The 14,034-nt window shown below is 39.7% G+C and overlaps 1 protein-coding gene across 1 annotated transcript; it reads right to left on the reverse strand.

The window, feature by feature from the left end:
• Positions 1-1,088: 1,088 nt before the first annotated feature.
• Positions 1,089-13,472, reverse strand: LOC130930643 (tudor domain-containing 6). Its single transcript, XM_057858633.1, has 2 exons — positions 13,322-13,472; positions 1,089-5,704 (listed from the first exon to the last, which is right to left on the reverse strand). The coding sequence occupies exon 2, from the start codon at positions 5,684-5,686 to the stop codon at positions 1,499-1,501; it is 4,188 nt and encodes a 1,395-aa protein (XP_057714616.1). The 5' UTR covers positions 5,687-5,704; positions 13,322-13,472; the 3' UTR covers positions 1,089-1,498.
• Between the last annotated feature and the right edge of the window lie 562 nt (positions 13,473-14,034).

Below are 14,034 nucleotides of genomic sequence, written 5' to 3' on the forward strand. Positions count from 1 at the left end.
TAGAAAGATTTTGAATTGAAAATTTCGTAACTCACCTTCCCGAGCACAAGATAGATTCCTGCCGAATTTTCGTGGACGAGGACTTGTTTCACCCAACCAGCAACGAAGTATTTTTTAAACCTCCAAGCTCTTAAAGTTTTTCAAACTTTTGTGAGAATAGGCTGATTTTGTGTGGACAAGATAGTTGTAAATATCAGGGTAGCAGATGTCAGGCAGAGATGGCGAAGACAGCGGGTCGAAAAACATCGATTTAGGCATCAAATATGGATCTGGCGAATGGATAAACTGAAGCTTTTCCACATAACGCCTTTTATGCAACGCATCCAATGAGTTTACAGCGTCAGATAACACCGGGGCTTCCATGAATTGCTCTATAAATTGCACGACTAATTGAGACCATTGAGAATAGGGCTTAAAAATGACGGACAATATGGCAGCCGGATACAGCGACACGTCATTTTGTGACGTAGGTGAGTAGGGTCTATTGTCCCCGGAGGGAGGTATTTTGTTGAGGGAACAGCCGGAAAGAGTTATATTCCACGGGTTGCATGTGAGACAGACATTGCTACCGTATTTTGTTGCAGCCTAAATGTCAATAAAGCAACGCGGATTAGCTCCGTTGTTTGATACTCCGTCTCAGACTCCTTCCCTAGCTCGCCACGACCGAAAACAAATTGGTGACGTCACGTACCGTAATGGTCGGCAACGGATCGCCGCATACGTTTCTTCAACACAACATGGCCGTGTCAAAAAATAAATAAAAAAATTGGTCTTTATATATATATATATATTTATATTTTTGTTTCCATCCCTGTACCCGTTTATAATGTGCACCATGATTTTACAAGTTGATTTTGGGGGGGGGGGGGGGCGGTGCACGTTATAGTCGGAAAATTACGGCAATTTAAGAATTTACAGTCCATCTAGTCAGTTCATCCCTTTATTTTTTTACCCCCAATCAGGGTCACTAAGAAACTGGAGGCCTAAATTACAATTTAAGCTCATTTGAGAATACACTTGGTATTGGTCACTACTTCGTCAGTGGGCTTGTAGGGAATGGAAACACATTAGAGATTTCACCAGAAAGATTTAATTGAACATCTTAAACTTTATTCTACACAGCTTTGTTTTTGCAGTATTTCTTCATCATTTGATTTACATGAAACATGTCACAAACTATTTCCACAGCATGCTGAGGTAGCACAACCTCCAAATGGTCTTCCACATAAAAAACAAACCTAGTGGTTTATCAATAATAATAGCGGGATTTAAAGTCTCAGGCAGTTCAAATCCTTCTTGGCTCTGTCAGCAAGACTGCGCACATGCTCCAGAGCATCCCTGTCTGTAAACTGGCACCAGAAAAAAAGGGGTCCACAACACACGAGGCGTAGACTAACTCAGTCTTATTTTTGGAGATATTTGGCTTCTTTTACATGTAAACATTTGCATTCACAACATACTGGATACTGGCGTCCTTTGAAACAGTTGTACCATGTTCCTAAGTAGTTGGTGTCCAGTATTTCTGCATTGCTGTATTGACAGACACTCCCTCACAATCAATTTCCACCATGTGTTGAGGAAGAGTAATATCTGGATGGTCTCCAGTATGGGAGACCATCACACTGATGGGCTTGTCCATCAGGAGATTGTAGAAGTTGTCATAAACATCGTCATCCCAGGAGCCCTCAGACTGGTCAAATCCGTTCAAAGAGCACAAAAAAGCTTGGGGTGTATATTCCTGCAGAGTGCCAGAGAGAGGCCGCACATTTTTCACATCTACATCCGATTCGTTGCCATAGTCGATAAACACAACATGAACTTTATCTTGCTCTCTGCTCGTGACCAGAGCTCGATACCATTGGTTGTCTGTGGTAAACAGAGCAATGCAAGGGCAACCCGGTCCAAACATGTCAGAGAATCGTGGATCTGGCTCAGCTCTGCCTACTTCCTGCGCCAATTCCACCACTCTATTGAGGTCTTCAGTGTTTGCAAATTGACACCAAAAAAAGTGTGGTTCCACAATACAAGAAGCATAGACCACTTCAGTTTTATTCAAGGGAATGTTTGGGCTCTTATACAATAATTTGTTTGCATGTATTTCGAAGTGTAGCATGTTAGGCTCTGTTCTTTGGTATGAATACTGCGGTGAACTGGTTTTTTGAATATTTTCAGTCTCAAGCTGTGAATAATTTGGTTTCCAGTACTTTTGCATTGCCTGATTCACATCTGTTTCAGCACATTGGATGTTTACGGAATGTTCCTGAACCAATATCTCTGAATGTTGTTCAGCACTGAGGACGGTAACCATAAGGGGCTTATCCACCAAGAGATTGTAGAAGTCCTCGTAAACTTGATCATCCCATGATCCCTGAGACTCATTGAATCCATCCAAAGAGCACAAAAAGGCCTGAGGAGCATGTTCTATCAGAGATTTAGAAAGGTATCTCAAATCTTTAATGTCCACTTCAGACTCATTACCATAGTCTACAAACAGGATGCAGACCGTATTTTCATTCCTCCGAAGCACTTGAGCACGATACCACTGGGAGTCATTTGGAAAGAGGGCAAGGCATGGACTGCCAGGATTCAAAGTCTTGGGGACCTCTGTGTCCCGTTTCTCCTCTCCGACGCTCTGGGTGAGTCTACACACAGTGTTCAGGTTTTCAGTTTGAGCAAATTGACACCAGAAGTAACTGGGTCCCACGATGCAGGAGGCGTACATCTCCTCTAGCTTATGGTGCGATATGCTTGGGGTGTGATATACAAAGCTTTTCTCATGTGGTGACATTTCAGCAATTTCAGGATGAATACCTTTTGGAGTCTCTGCCAAATCCTCAAGGGAGACAATCAGATGTTTCGTGCTTTCCCGGTTGATTGTCTTTTCATGTTCACACACTGTTAACGGTGCAAGATTTGTGTCCTGAGGCTTGTCTAACTCTTGTTCATCTAGACCACATGTTCCATTGCCATTTTGATTTTTTAATGTAAAAGCAATTCCTCCTCTTAAAAAGCCGTCATCTGGTGCTGTGGCCGTTTTTGAGCCGTCCTCCAAGTTACTTTGTATATCCTTGCTGTTCTTTGCTTTTTTTGCATTTGCTACCTTCTCTCGGACAACTACGTTGACGTTCAGCAGCCCCTCAAAGAGTTCAACCATTAGCTTTCCGCCATCACCTTTGGCCACTACAGATATAGTAACAGTTGTGCCAGTTGCGTTATTTGAGAACCACTGGTTGACCTCTCGCGGTACGTCAGATGGAACACCAAAAAGTCCGAGAGGAATGGCTAGTACAGGGACAGATTTTGCCATGCTTGCACCAACAGGCAAAGGTTGAATATTAGACAAATTCACTGTGAGGGTGTCACCATAATCCACAAAGTGTACCTTGAGTTCTGGAGAGGTTTGTACCACTTTTCCTCTGTACCATTTGTTGTCAGCATACCGGACAAGGCAAAGGGTGTTCAATCTGACAAGGTCACCTGAACACTCCGACATACCAACTAGCTGCTGAACATCTGCTTGCATTTTGTCGAACAAATGACAATTTCTGTTTAGCTGGCAAAAGAAGTGGTGTACAGTCTCTGAAGAGGTTATCCATGCATTCTCTTTTGTACCTACTTCGATATCATATGTTGAATAATCATATGTATCTGTAGGGACAAGGGAGAGCAAGCTACAAGCACTTTGAGATGGTGTTTCAAGGTCAACGACATTAACGGGCTGGCCCTCGTTATCAAAAGTTCTGTCTTTTACCGTACATTTGAAGCCGGTGTGTTGAGAATCACCAGCCGCCAAAAACATTTGAAACTCAGCTGTCGCAGAATCATTCCATGAGTTAGCCTTTGGGTTGACTAAACAACACTGAAAGGCTTGTGCTTCCAAATGCAGGAATGCCTGGTCAATGGGGCATATATTTCCAAGGGGTACCCTTCGAATACCGCCAAAATCCAAAAATTGTACATCCACTTCCACAGAACGGTGACATGGAACGATCCTCGAACGGTACCATATACCGTCATCCGGGTTACAAGCAACACAAAGGGACCTGTCAATGGGCAGTGGATGGACAGAGGCGTAGTGCTTTTGGAGGTCTCCCATCAACTGTTGCAGTCCCTCTCCATTTTTTCTCCTTTGACACCAGAACTTCTGAGGACCTTCGACATAGGATACCCTCACGTCAACAGTACTTCCAACAGAAAACACTTGTTCATCATGAAGGTTTTGGGAAAGATGTTGGTCTTCTCTTGTGGTGACATCACCAGGACCAACAGAGACTACACTGTCACCGTTGACATCTTGTCCATCCTCCGTACTTGACAAACGTTCCTCTTGTAAATTCTTGACATATAAGTTGACAAGTTTCTGGACATGCACATACTGTTCCTCTAACGACGGTTCAATCTGGACATCAGGCTGCTGTCCTTCAGATTGAGCAGAAGGGACAGTTTTTGATTTCTCTATGAAGCAATTGTTCATGCATTCAGCGTTCCAAGCATAGAGGGTGACTGTGTAGGTCTCTTGGAAGTGCTTTTCTATCTTGGCAACAAATGTCTTGTTTAGCAGTAACGACTTTAAATATTCATTCTGGCTTGCCGTCCATCCTGTACCATCATTATCCACCCCATGTAGGGAAAAGCAATATGTAACAACGGGCATTTTCAGGAATTCCCTTTCAATGTACCGGATGCATCCCACTGGGACAAGCTCTGTTTTCCCAACATCTACATGCACAACTTCTACATGTTCATCGTCCATGTCGATGTTTTGCTTGAGCAATGAGCGATACCACTTGCCATTATTCCCTTTAGCAGCGCACGGTTCTCCGCAAGTTTGTGGCCGTTCCCCTCTTGTATCCGAGAATTCCTTGTAGTAATGTTGGATAACTTCTGACTGAGTCTTCAATGATTTGGAGAAAATCTGCAGATTGCAAAATATATTATGGGGATCTTTGACTTCGGTCACATGAACAGTCTCATAAATGCCACAGAGAAGTTCAGGGTAGAAGTAGTGGTTGTCAAAATTGACATTCATACTCTGATTCGGAGTCATGTTACAAATAGCAACAGGTCCATTTTCTTTCGGCAAAGTCAGGCATTCGATTACAACTTCTTTAAACTCGTCCACCTGGAGCTTCCTCATAGCGCCGAGGGTGTACATTTTTTGGGAGACAAAGGGTATGTCGAGGAGAATGGTCCTGTCTGGCATTAGGACATGCTGGACCACTCCATTAAGAGTCTTCCCAGGGAGGGACTCCAAGAACTTTGTAGCTTCTTTGGGCCAGTTCTCCTTGAGAGGCAGGACATTGGCAAGGATGCAAGATTCGAGTTCAGGAGGAAGGAAAAAGTTCTCAGAATGGCCCCATGCAAGCGCATCCCAACAGCTAATGTTGGGCTGTCCTTGGTCGATAAGGAAAACCTCGTACGTGTCACTTTGGACTGACTTGACACGAGCCCTGTGCCACTTGTCCTCGACACAAACCAAACACAGATCCCCCGGTTTTGCTTCAGGGCCAAAAAACTTCCTTTTGGGACACTGTATTTGCTCCTTCATCTGCTCGTAGGCATGGTTCCTGGTGATGTCAATGTTGACCCAAAGCTCCAAAAAGTCACATTTTGGGTTCAGATTGACCCTCTTGATATTGACAGTTACTTCAGATCCTGGTGTTGGTAGCCCGGGAATGGAACACATTGTGCCCTTCAGATTTATCTGGAAAGCAATACAATTTTGCAGGAAATCAGACCTTTATATTTATAATGTTATGAAGCTACATTTACACTCCAAGTCCAGTTGCACAAACCCTAATGATTGACCACTGTATATATATATTTTTTTACAGTCTATAGCTGTGTAGACCGACAGAACACAGGAAATGTGTGTCTGCTCAGACTCATGAAAAATTAGAGGGAACATTGCTTATAAGTAGGGTTGGGCATCGAGCATTGATGGGATCCGGTTCTAACACTCCGATGCTCCCAGAACCGTTCGAATTTTTAAATTTCGATTCCATGTTTCGATGCCCTGACCGCTGAGCGGGAAAAAATTGCTGGCGAAAACCACGAAGAAGAAGCCATATGAAGCGTGTGTTTGTGTATTGCAACTTGATTTCAACAATGGACACTGTGCGGCAGCGCTAAAAAAAAAGGGCCAGTCAGGTCAGTGCAACATTTGCAACACAACTATATCATGCAAAGGTGGCTGCAAGACCAGTATGATTAAACACCTCCGGCCTCAAGGAATACAAGTGCCAAGTGCATAGCTGAGTGCCGCGTATTTGACACGCTGCGCCGGTCCTCGTCCTCTAACTAGTCGGAACCAGGTAAGTAAAACAATAAAATACCTCCGTCTTCTGCTGCCCCGCGACCTGAACCTGGATTAAGTGGTTGATGATGGATGGATGAAATAGTAAGAGAATAAGCAGTATTATTACATTGGGCTAATGTAGCTATACTGTATAAGCAGCTACGTACTTTACGTAACACGTTGCCGCCTCCGTTAAAATCAACAGTATTAAAAGCATCTTTTGTTTCACAATCTGTTGTGTTGCTTGTTTAGAAAACACCAGCCATATGAAGTATTCGATTATTCGATTAAATTTTTTTTGGATCCTGCCTCTTAAAAAAATTGGAATCGAGAATCGTTTGGAACTGGAATCAAAATTGGAATCGTTCAATTTCAAACGATGCCCAACCCTACTTATAAGTATATGTATTTTTTAATGTTTTTTAAGCATTGCAAATGTAATATTATAAATGAAATATATATATATACAGGGGTGTACATAGGTGGTCCGCATGCGCGCATGCGTACTGGACGTAGACAAACGCGCTGGCCCTCAACGGCTTCCATACGCTTTTGCGTACCGATGGCTGACCACTGTATTTGCGGCGGACACGAGAAAATAACTTCTCAAAATGTCGAAGAGGCAGGCCACACTGAGTAATTACCAGTGTTGTTAATAACGGCGTTACAATATAACGGCGTTACTAATGGCGTTATTTTTTTCAGTAGTGGGTAATCTAAATAATTACTTTTCTCATCTTGGCAACGCCGTTACCGTTACTGAGGGCGGAAAGGCATGCGTTACTATGCGTTACTATATTGGTCGAAAAGTCTGAGGGAGACGGACTCACCGAGACGACAGAGCAGAGCAGGCAAGAAAGTTGTGACGCCGAGCAAACGCGATGCTAGGTAGCTCCAATAATACATGTTGTAGCCGATAGCCTACAAACTACGCCCGCATGTTATGGTAGATATGGTAGACATGGTAGATATCCCATATACTGTATATAGATATAACTAGATGCAAAATGACAGACATGGTACTAAATGCGTTAGTAGACAGCCGCCATCTTGAAGCAGTATACTTTTTAGGACGGCTCTGTTGTAGAGAACCCTCCTAGCGAACCTAAGTAACTTTTTATATAAAATACTTCTAAATCGGCAAAATCTTGATTTGAATCTATCTTTAAATGATGAAACAGTTTTAAAACTTTCATATGTCGAAAGTAGAGAGAAGGGAACTAATGCAATAATGGGAGCAATTCTCACAACTTTTAACAGTTGATTCAGGGTAAGGGGTAAATTAGGGTAAAGAATTGGGCTCGGGCCAATTGTACCAAAAACCTTCACAAAAAACTTCACATAGTGTGGCCAATGTGTTTTTTAATGTGTTTTTTTTTTTTTTTTTTTTTTTTTTTGAGGGAAAAAAAAAAAGTAATTATCACCAATTACTTTGCCAAGTAACTAATTACTCTTACATTCAGGTAATTGAGTTACTACCGCAATTACTTTTTGGGAGAAGTAATTTGTAACTATAATTAATTACTTTTTTTCAGTAAGATTAACAACACTGGTAATTACTTCCGTATTCCCCCACCCCCGGAGCTACCGAAAAATAGGACTTTTGCTGGAAACTGGCTACAGGAGGTATCATGGCTAGAAGCAAAAGATGCTCGCACGGAAATGCGGTACAAAATGTGCCATGAGAATCCCAATGTCGCCGATAAGAGCAGCGCATTTTATGTAGGGTCAAAGAATTTCAGCCATCCAAACTTTGAAAAGCACGAAAAAAACAGAGAGCATGTGGGAATTAAGCAAACTATCGATGTCAAACAGGACCCCACTCGCCCTATGGACAAGTGGCGGAATAGGGCGGAATAAAGGTAATGAACAGCGACATGCACTGACAAACGTGTTTTTGCTCGCATTTTACAAAGCTAAACATGCACGATCAATGAGGTCTCATGAGGAGGACATCCCACTTTTAAAAAGGCTTGGAGTTAATGTGGGAGCCGCATAATGCCCTTTATTTTGAAATGGTGCTTTTTATTTCTTTACATTTCACTTCAAAGTAATGGCAATTTTGTTGTGCCAGTTGATGTTAATCAAGCATTATTTGTTAACATAATTAATTAAAGTTAATTGGCTCTAAGTAAAGCTTGTCATAAATTTATCGCATCAGGCGGGTCGGCTCTCAAGCTGAATGAGGACCAAGTCACATCTCCAGGTCCTCCTCTGAGAACCTGGGAAAAAAATTTATGTGCACCCCTGTATATATATGTATTAGGGCTGTCAAACGATTAAAATTTTTAATCGAGTTAATTACAGCTTAAAAATTAATTAATCGCAATTAAACGCAATTCAAACCATCTATAAAATATGCCATATTTTTCTGTAAATTATTGTTGGAATGGAAAGATAAGACAAGATGGATATATACATTCAACATACGGTACATAAGGACTGTATTTGTTTATTATAACAATAAAACAACAAGATGGCATTAACATTATTAACATTCTGTTAAAGTGATGATCCATGGATAGAAAGACTTGTAGTTCTTAAAAGATGAATATTAGTACAAGTTATAGAAATGTTATATTAAAATGCCTCTTAATGTTTTCGTTTTAATAAAATTTGTAAAAATTTCAATCAAAAAATAAACTAGTAGCCCTATTCTGTCCTCAATGCGTGCGAGTACACAAATTGACAGATAGCGAACATAAGTTCCAAAAAGAAATCAGACGGTGTGGCAAAGTTGCATGGTCTTTACTAAAGTCATCTCTTTTTGACAGGAGCACGTTTCTTGTATTTTTGTAAAACTGAAAATAACAAGGCAATGTGTCAATAACTTGCATAAATCACAAAATAACATAAAATGTACACACACGTGTCCATTTGAGCAGTAGCACTAGCCAATTAGCTCACAAGCATCTAACAATGTAACTGCATTTCACCATATATGTGAACAAATTCAAATACACATCATCAATAACTATCTAATGCTCATGAATATAAACAAAGGAGGAATATAACTCACAAGCGATGCATGTATTAGACACAAACAGTGTGATGGGGCTATGAGAACTGCCACTGAATACTGGATGCGGACGTTAGCTGGTCTGAATAGCACTGTCTATTAGTGTGAGTTCGCGTCGACATATAATCACGTCAGAAAAGCGCGCTGAAACCCAAATAATCAGCTGCACTGAATCGCCAGCAGAGGGCGACATTACGCCACATAACATATGCAAGTCACACCCAAGCGCCAGCAGAGGGCGGAAAAACTCCATAAAACACAATTAACAAGTTGGCCTTTCACTGTACTGACATTTAAATCTGTCTGAGCGGGCCTAGTGCGTTAATTGCGTCAAGTATTTTAACGTGATTAATTTAAAAAATTAATTAACGCCCGTTAACGCGATAATTTTGACAGCCCTAATATATATATATATATATATATATATATATATATGAAAGAAAACAATGATTTGAACATGTATGCATATAAACATTTGTAAATAAAATATCGTTTTGTTTTGCTTTTTATTGAAAAAAATCTGCAATAACTAAGAGCGAAGTTTAAAGCGCAAAGTAGCAAGGGATCACAGTAATGCATATTGGTGTCATATGACAGAAGGGGTGTGTATTGGCACATATCTGGTGATACGATTCTTATCACGATTCACAGGTAACGATTCAATTCAATCACGATTAATCCCGATACTACACTGGAAGACGATTATTGCGATATTTGTATACCACTTTAGAAAAAACAAATCAAAATGGACAAAGTACATTGACATCAACTTATTCCTGAAACCTCAGTAAAAATGTTTTTGTTTAATGTTTGAATAACGTGGCTTTCATTATAACATTTTCTCTTTTTTAGTGAAACCCTGTTTAAATGCAGGATTCTAAATACTCCATGCCTTTCGTTTTGTTGTAAAAGTCAAAATGAGACCAAATTTCAGACTTACAAATGGACTAATCCGAGAAAAACGACTAAGTATCCCGTCCACAGCACACAGCCAACAACAGCTAATGTTACTGTTTCCACTGACTGATGCTGGGCTGCTATAGGTGTGTAAGCACCCCAGTAATGACGGTCAACCACTAGAGGGCGACGTACACAAATCTCTACTCGAATTAGTCTAATGTTGTTGTTACTTCAACAGACTGCAAGGCAATGCTGCTGCACGCTGCCAACTGCTTGACGGGAGTAGAAGTGCAGCCACTGCATTGTTTATTTTGACCAAAAAGACACATGTAAGGATCGATACAGATTTTGAATCGATACTAGAATTGCGTGACGTAAATGCACGATATACTAGTACATAAGAATTGATTTTTTAAACACCTCTACTTGACAGCAAAGCACTGTGTTCCAAATCAATATGTAAATGATAGCTTTATGTGATAATTATTCCAAATAGTCAACATATTAAAATGCCAATCCTCTCAATGTTTTTCAAAATTTTAAAAATTACTTTTAATGCACCGTTCTAAATTTTTACACACAACAGTTTTTAATAATTTTTAGGTTGTTAGGATATGAAAATAGTAATTTGCTGAACTTTCAGCGTTACGATGTTAAAAATTAAATTAAATGCTCTCTCTATCAAAAACATCTGCGCAAGTTACTTTTTTACATATGGCCCTTTACTTAGAGACTTTAAGGTGACAAAATAAATCTTTGAAAATTTGACAGACCAAACAAAATCGCAGTAACACGCAATGGCATCCTGACAAGATTATCGCACATCAATATTTAGCTTGAATATATTGGGATATGACTTTTGCCCCATGTCACCAAGCCCTGATTTGTCATTTTGTGTGCGTTCTCAATTCCTTTTTTTTTTTTTCCCCCCACTAAGCACCTGATTGAGCCGGATGGGTGGGGCCATGCACACAGATGCGCATTAGGAACGCTTAATATTTAAGGACGCCTGTCACCATCTGCAAGTGTTGGACTATTGCTTGCTTATTTACTCCTGTGTGCTTTATCTTTAGTCACCTGTCTACTTACGTTTGTATTTGTGGTACACTTTGTTTTTGTGCTAGCATTTTTGTTTGGACTTTGCCTTTTTGTTTTTGCCTGTTCTGCCATCGACGCCTTTCCCTTTTCTCGCAGATTCTGTTCGTGCCTCTTTTTGTTTGTATTTTTCTTGCGTGTTTTGGCGTGCTCCCTTGATTTATTTTTCTAATAAATTTACACAAACTTCCTCGTCTGTGTTTGATCCATGTTTCATAACATGATTAGCATACATTATTTCTCAAAAGTTTCCATGTTCTTTTTGTTTGTTTTTATGAACAGTTGAATATTTAAGTACACTTCAGTTGTATTACACTTTAGGCCTAGTATAAGGTATTTGATTGACACATCTTCCAGAACCGTTTTTTTTTTTTTTTTTTTTAAACCTGTCCTGTTCAGCTTCTGAGTGTCTTATATATCTGAACAGTTTTAATGTATCACATGAGAGTATGTTATACTCCCATTGTGATTATTCATTGTGTTTTTTTTATTAGGAGAATGCAGCAAGCAGGAAGGGGTAATGGGGGGACAGAAAGGAAATTAGAAAAGGAGCGAGAAAGAGATGAACAAACAACAAGAAATACATTCAATACCTACACTAACTCATTTGCTCCCAAAAACGTATAAATATGTTCCATTTTTAATTGTTTCAGTGTCCCAAAGACATATTTATACGTCTTTTACGTTTCCCCCCCCCCAAAAAAAGACATCTCTGGGTTCTGATTCAATTTAGCTCCAAAGCACAAAGCTGAAAATCCATTTTAAAGCAATAAAACTGGTCACTGGAGGGCAGTAACGCATTTGGTAAGACCCGCAACCCGATTCACCGGCAACGAACGGCCCAGTCGCATGGCCGTGCGCCAGCGGAAGACGAGCGAATGGACCCCAGGCAGCGGACGACTGAGCAGAAAAACCGGTAGGACGCCCAGAGTGGCAGGCGCTGGATGACCGAGCAGAATGACCGGGACCACTAGTGCAGTGGACGATGCCATTGAGTCCGTGATGACTCAAAAAAAAAATCATCTTTATGAGACAGACGGCGATGAGGGAAAAGTTTAACCGGCCATCGCGGCCAGAACAGCGTCATCTTTCAGTTAGCTATGTGTAAATAAATTGTTACTTTGCGATCAAAAGCTCTATTTGTCTTGTTGTTTATCTTATTTTGTAAAAGGAAAATATTATTCAGATGTTTGGGATGTAACTAAAGCAAAAAATAGCTGTGTACAAGTCAAAGTTATGTTTGAAATGTATGCTTTTACAAAAAGCTCAATTTCTCCGTTTTTTTCATCAGAAATTGGTTTATATAGCAATAGAACAGAATTTTCTGTGGGCCTTGCAATATCAGTCAAAATCCAGTAAAACGGCCGGGAGCGAAGGGCCTTGCTCCGGTGAAAATGGCTGGGAGTGAATGAGCTAACTATGAATATATAGTAGTACTGTTAGAACCGTTTTTTTATAAAAACGTTTTTTTGTAGTAGAAGATAATGGATGGATGGATGGAATTCTTATAATACTTTTGTGCAATACATTTTAAGCAATACAATCCGTAAATCAAGTAATTTTTTTTATATTTAAGTGCAGTGTTAAAATTCAATCTGTGCATGTACAGACACACAATGGATTGCTATAAACGACAATGCTACATTAAATTCCTCTGTCTTGTTTTTTTTTTTTTTTTTTTTAAATAACCGCGTGCATACACGATACAGAATAGGATACAAGTGCACCCTAAAAAAAGTTGTATTGAACGAATACGATCAAGTAAAAATAAAAGATAAAATGAAATTTAATCAAATCCAGCCCAGACTGGTTTGAAATCACTACAGGTGCTCACTTGAAGAAACCTTGAGCAGAAAGAGACTGAGCGTCAATCTTAATTATTCCGTCCATTTCAAGTTGTATTTTAGCCCTCGACATTCATTTAAAAGACATAAACAACTATCTTGACTATTTCACTGGGCAAGATAAGCCCCGTTTTTCACAACTTTAACGTCAGGAAGTGTACTCACATTTCCTTATGGTTCTTTTTGTTTGAGTCGCTTACAACAGTCCACATTAAGAAAAGGCAGCACGAGCAGAGTTTGAGTTTCGAAAATGCTGGCGTTTGTCACAGGTAGCGTTGTTAATTGCAGTGGGCGTCGGGCGACAGGCAGCCAGTCAGGGAATGCGTCTTGATGGGCGGGGCCTTCAGTGGACACTAGTTGAGGCAGGCCAATCACTTCGAAGTCCTCAAGTGATTGACACTCGACAGTATTCAAATTAGAAGGATTACTGACGTCACGTCCATCCATTCCGTTTCTTCATATTTGAGTAAATCCTGATTTTAGAGGATGGAAATTAATTTCTGTTAAAAAGATTAGGTGTTATGCTATGGAATTTTTAGATGATTTGATCTTTCAAAAAGTGAGCCCCAATAAATTTATAGATAAATTATATTTTCTTATTGTACTTGGAAAAAACTTAAAGATTAAAAATTCTAAATGGTAATTATTATCAAACATGATTATTATTATTATTTTCTCAAACAAATATAACAATAATGGGTAGTAAAAAGTAAATGAAAACAATTTTTAAAAAATATATAAAAAGATTACTATATGATGTAATATTAAATGACAAAGTAGTAATTGTATGTAATCATCACATAATAATTTTTACATGAATATAATATCACGCTGGATATTTATCAAAATGACAAAAAAATATATCAATAAATAAAAGT

This window comes from Corythoichthys intestinalis, chromosome 15, assembly GCF_030265065.1.
Source record: "Corythoichthys intestinalis isolate RoL2023-P3 chromosome 15, ASM3026506v1, whole genome shotgun sequence".
In the NCBI taxonomy this organism is placed as follows: Eukaryota; Metazoa; Chordata; class Actinopteri; order Syngnathiformes; family Syngnathidae; genus Corythoichthys; species Corythoichthys intestinalis.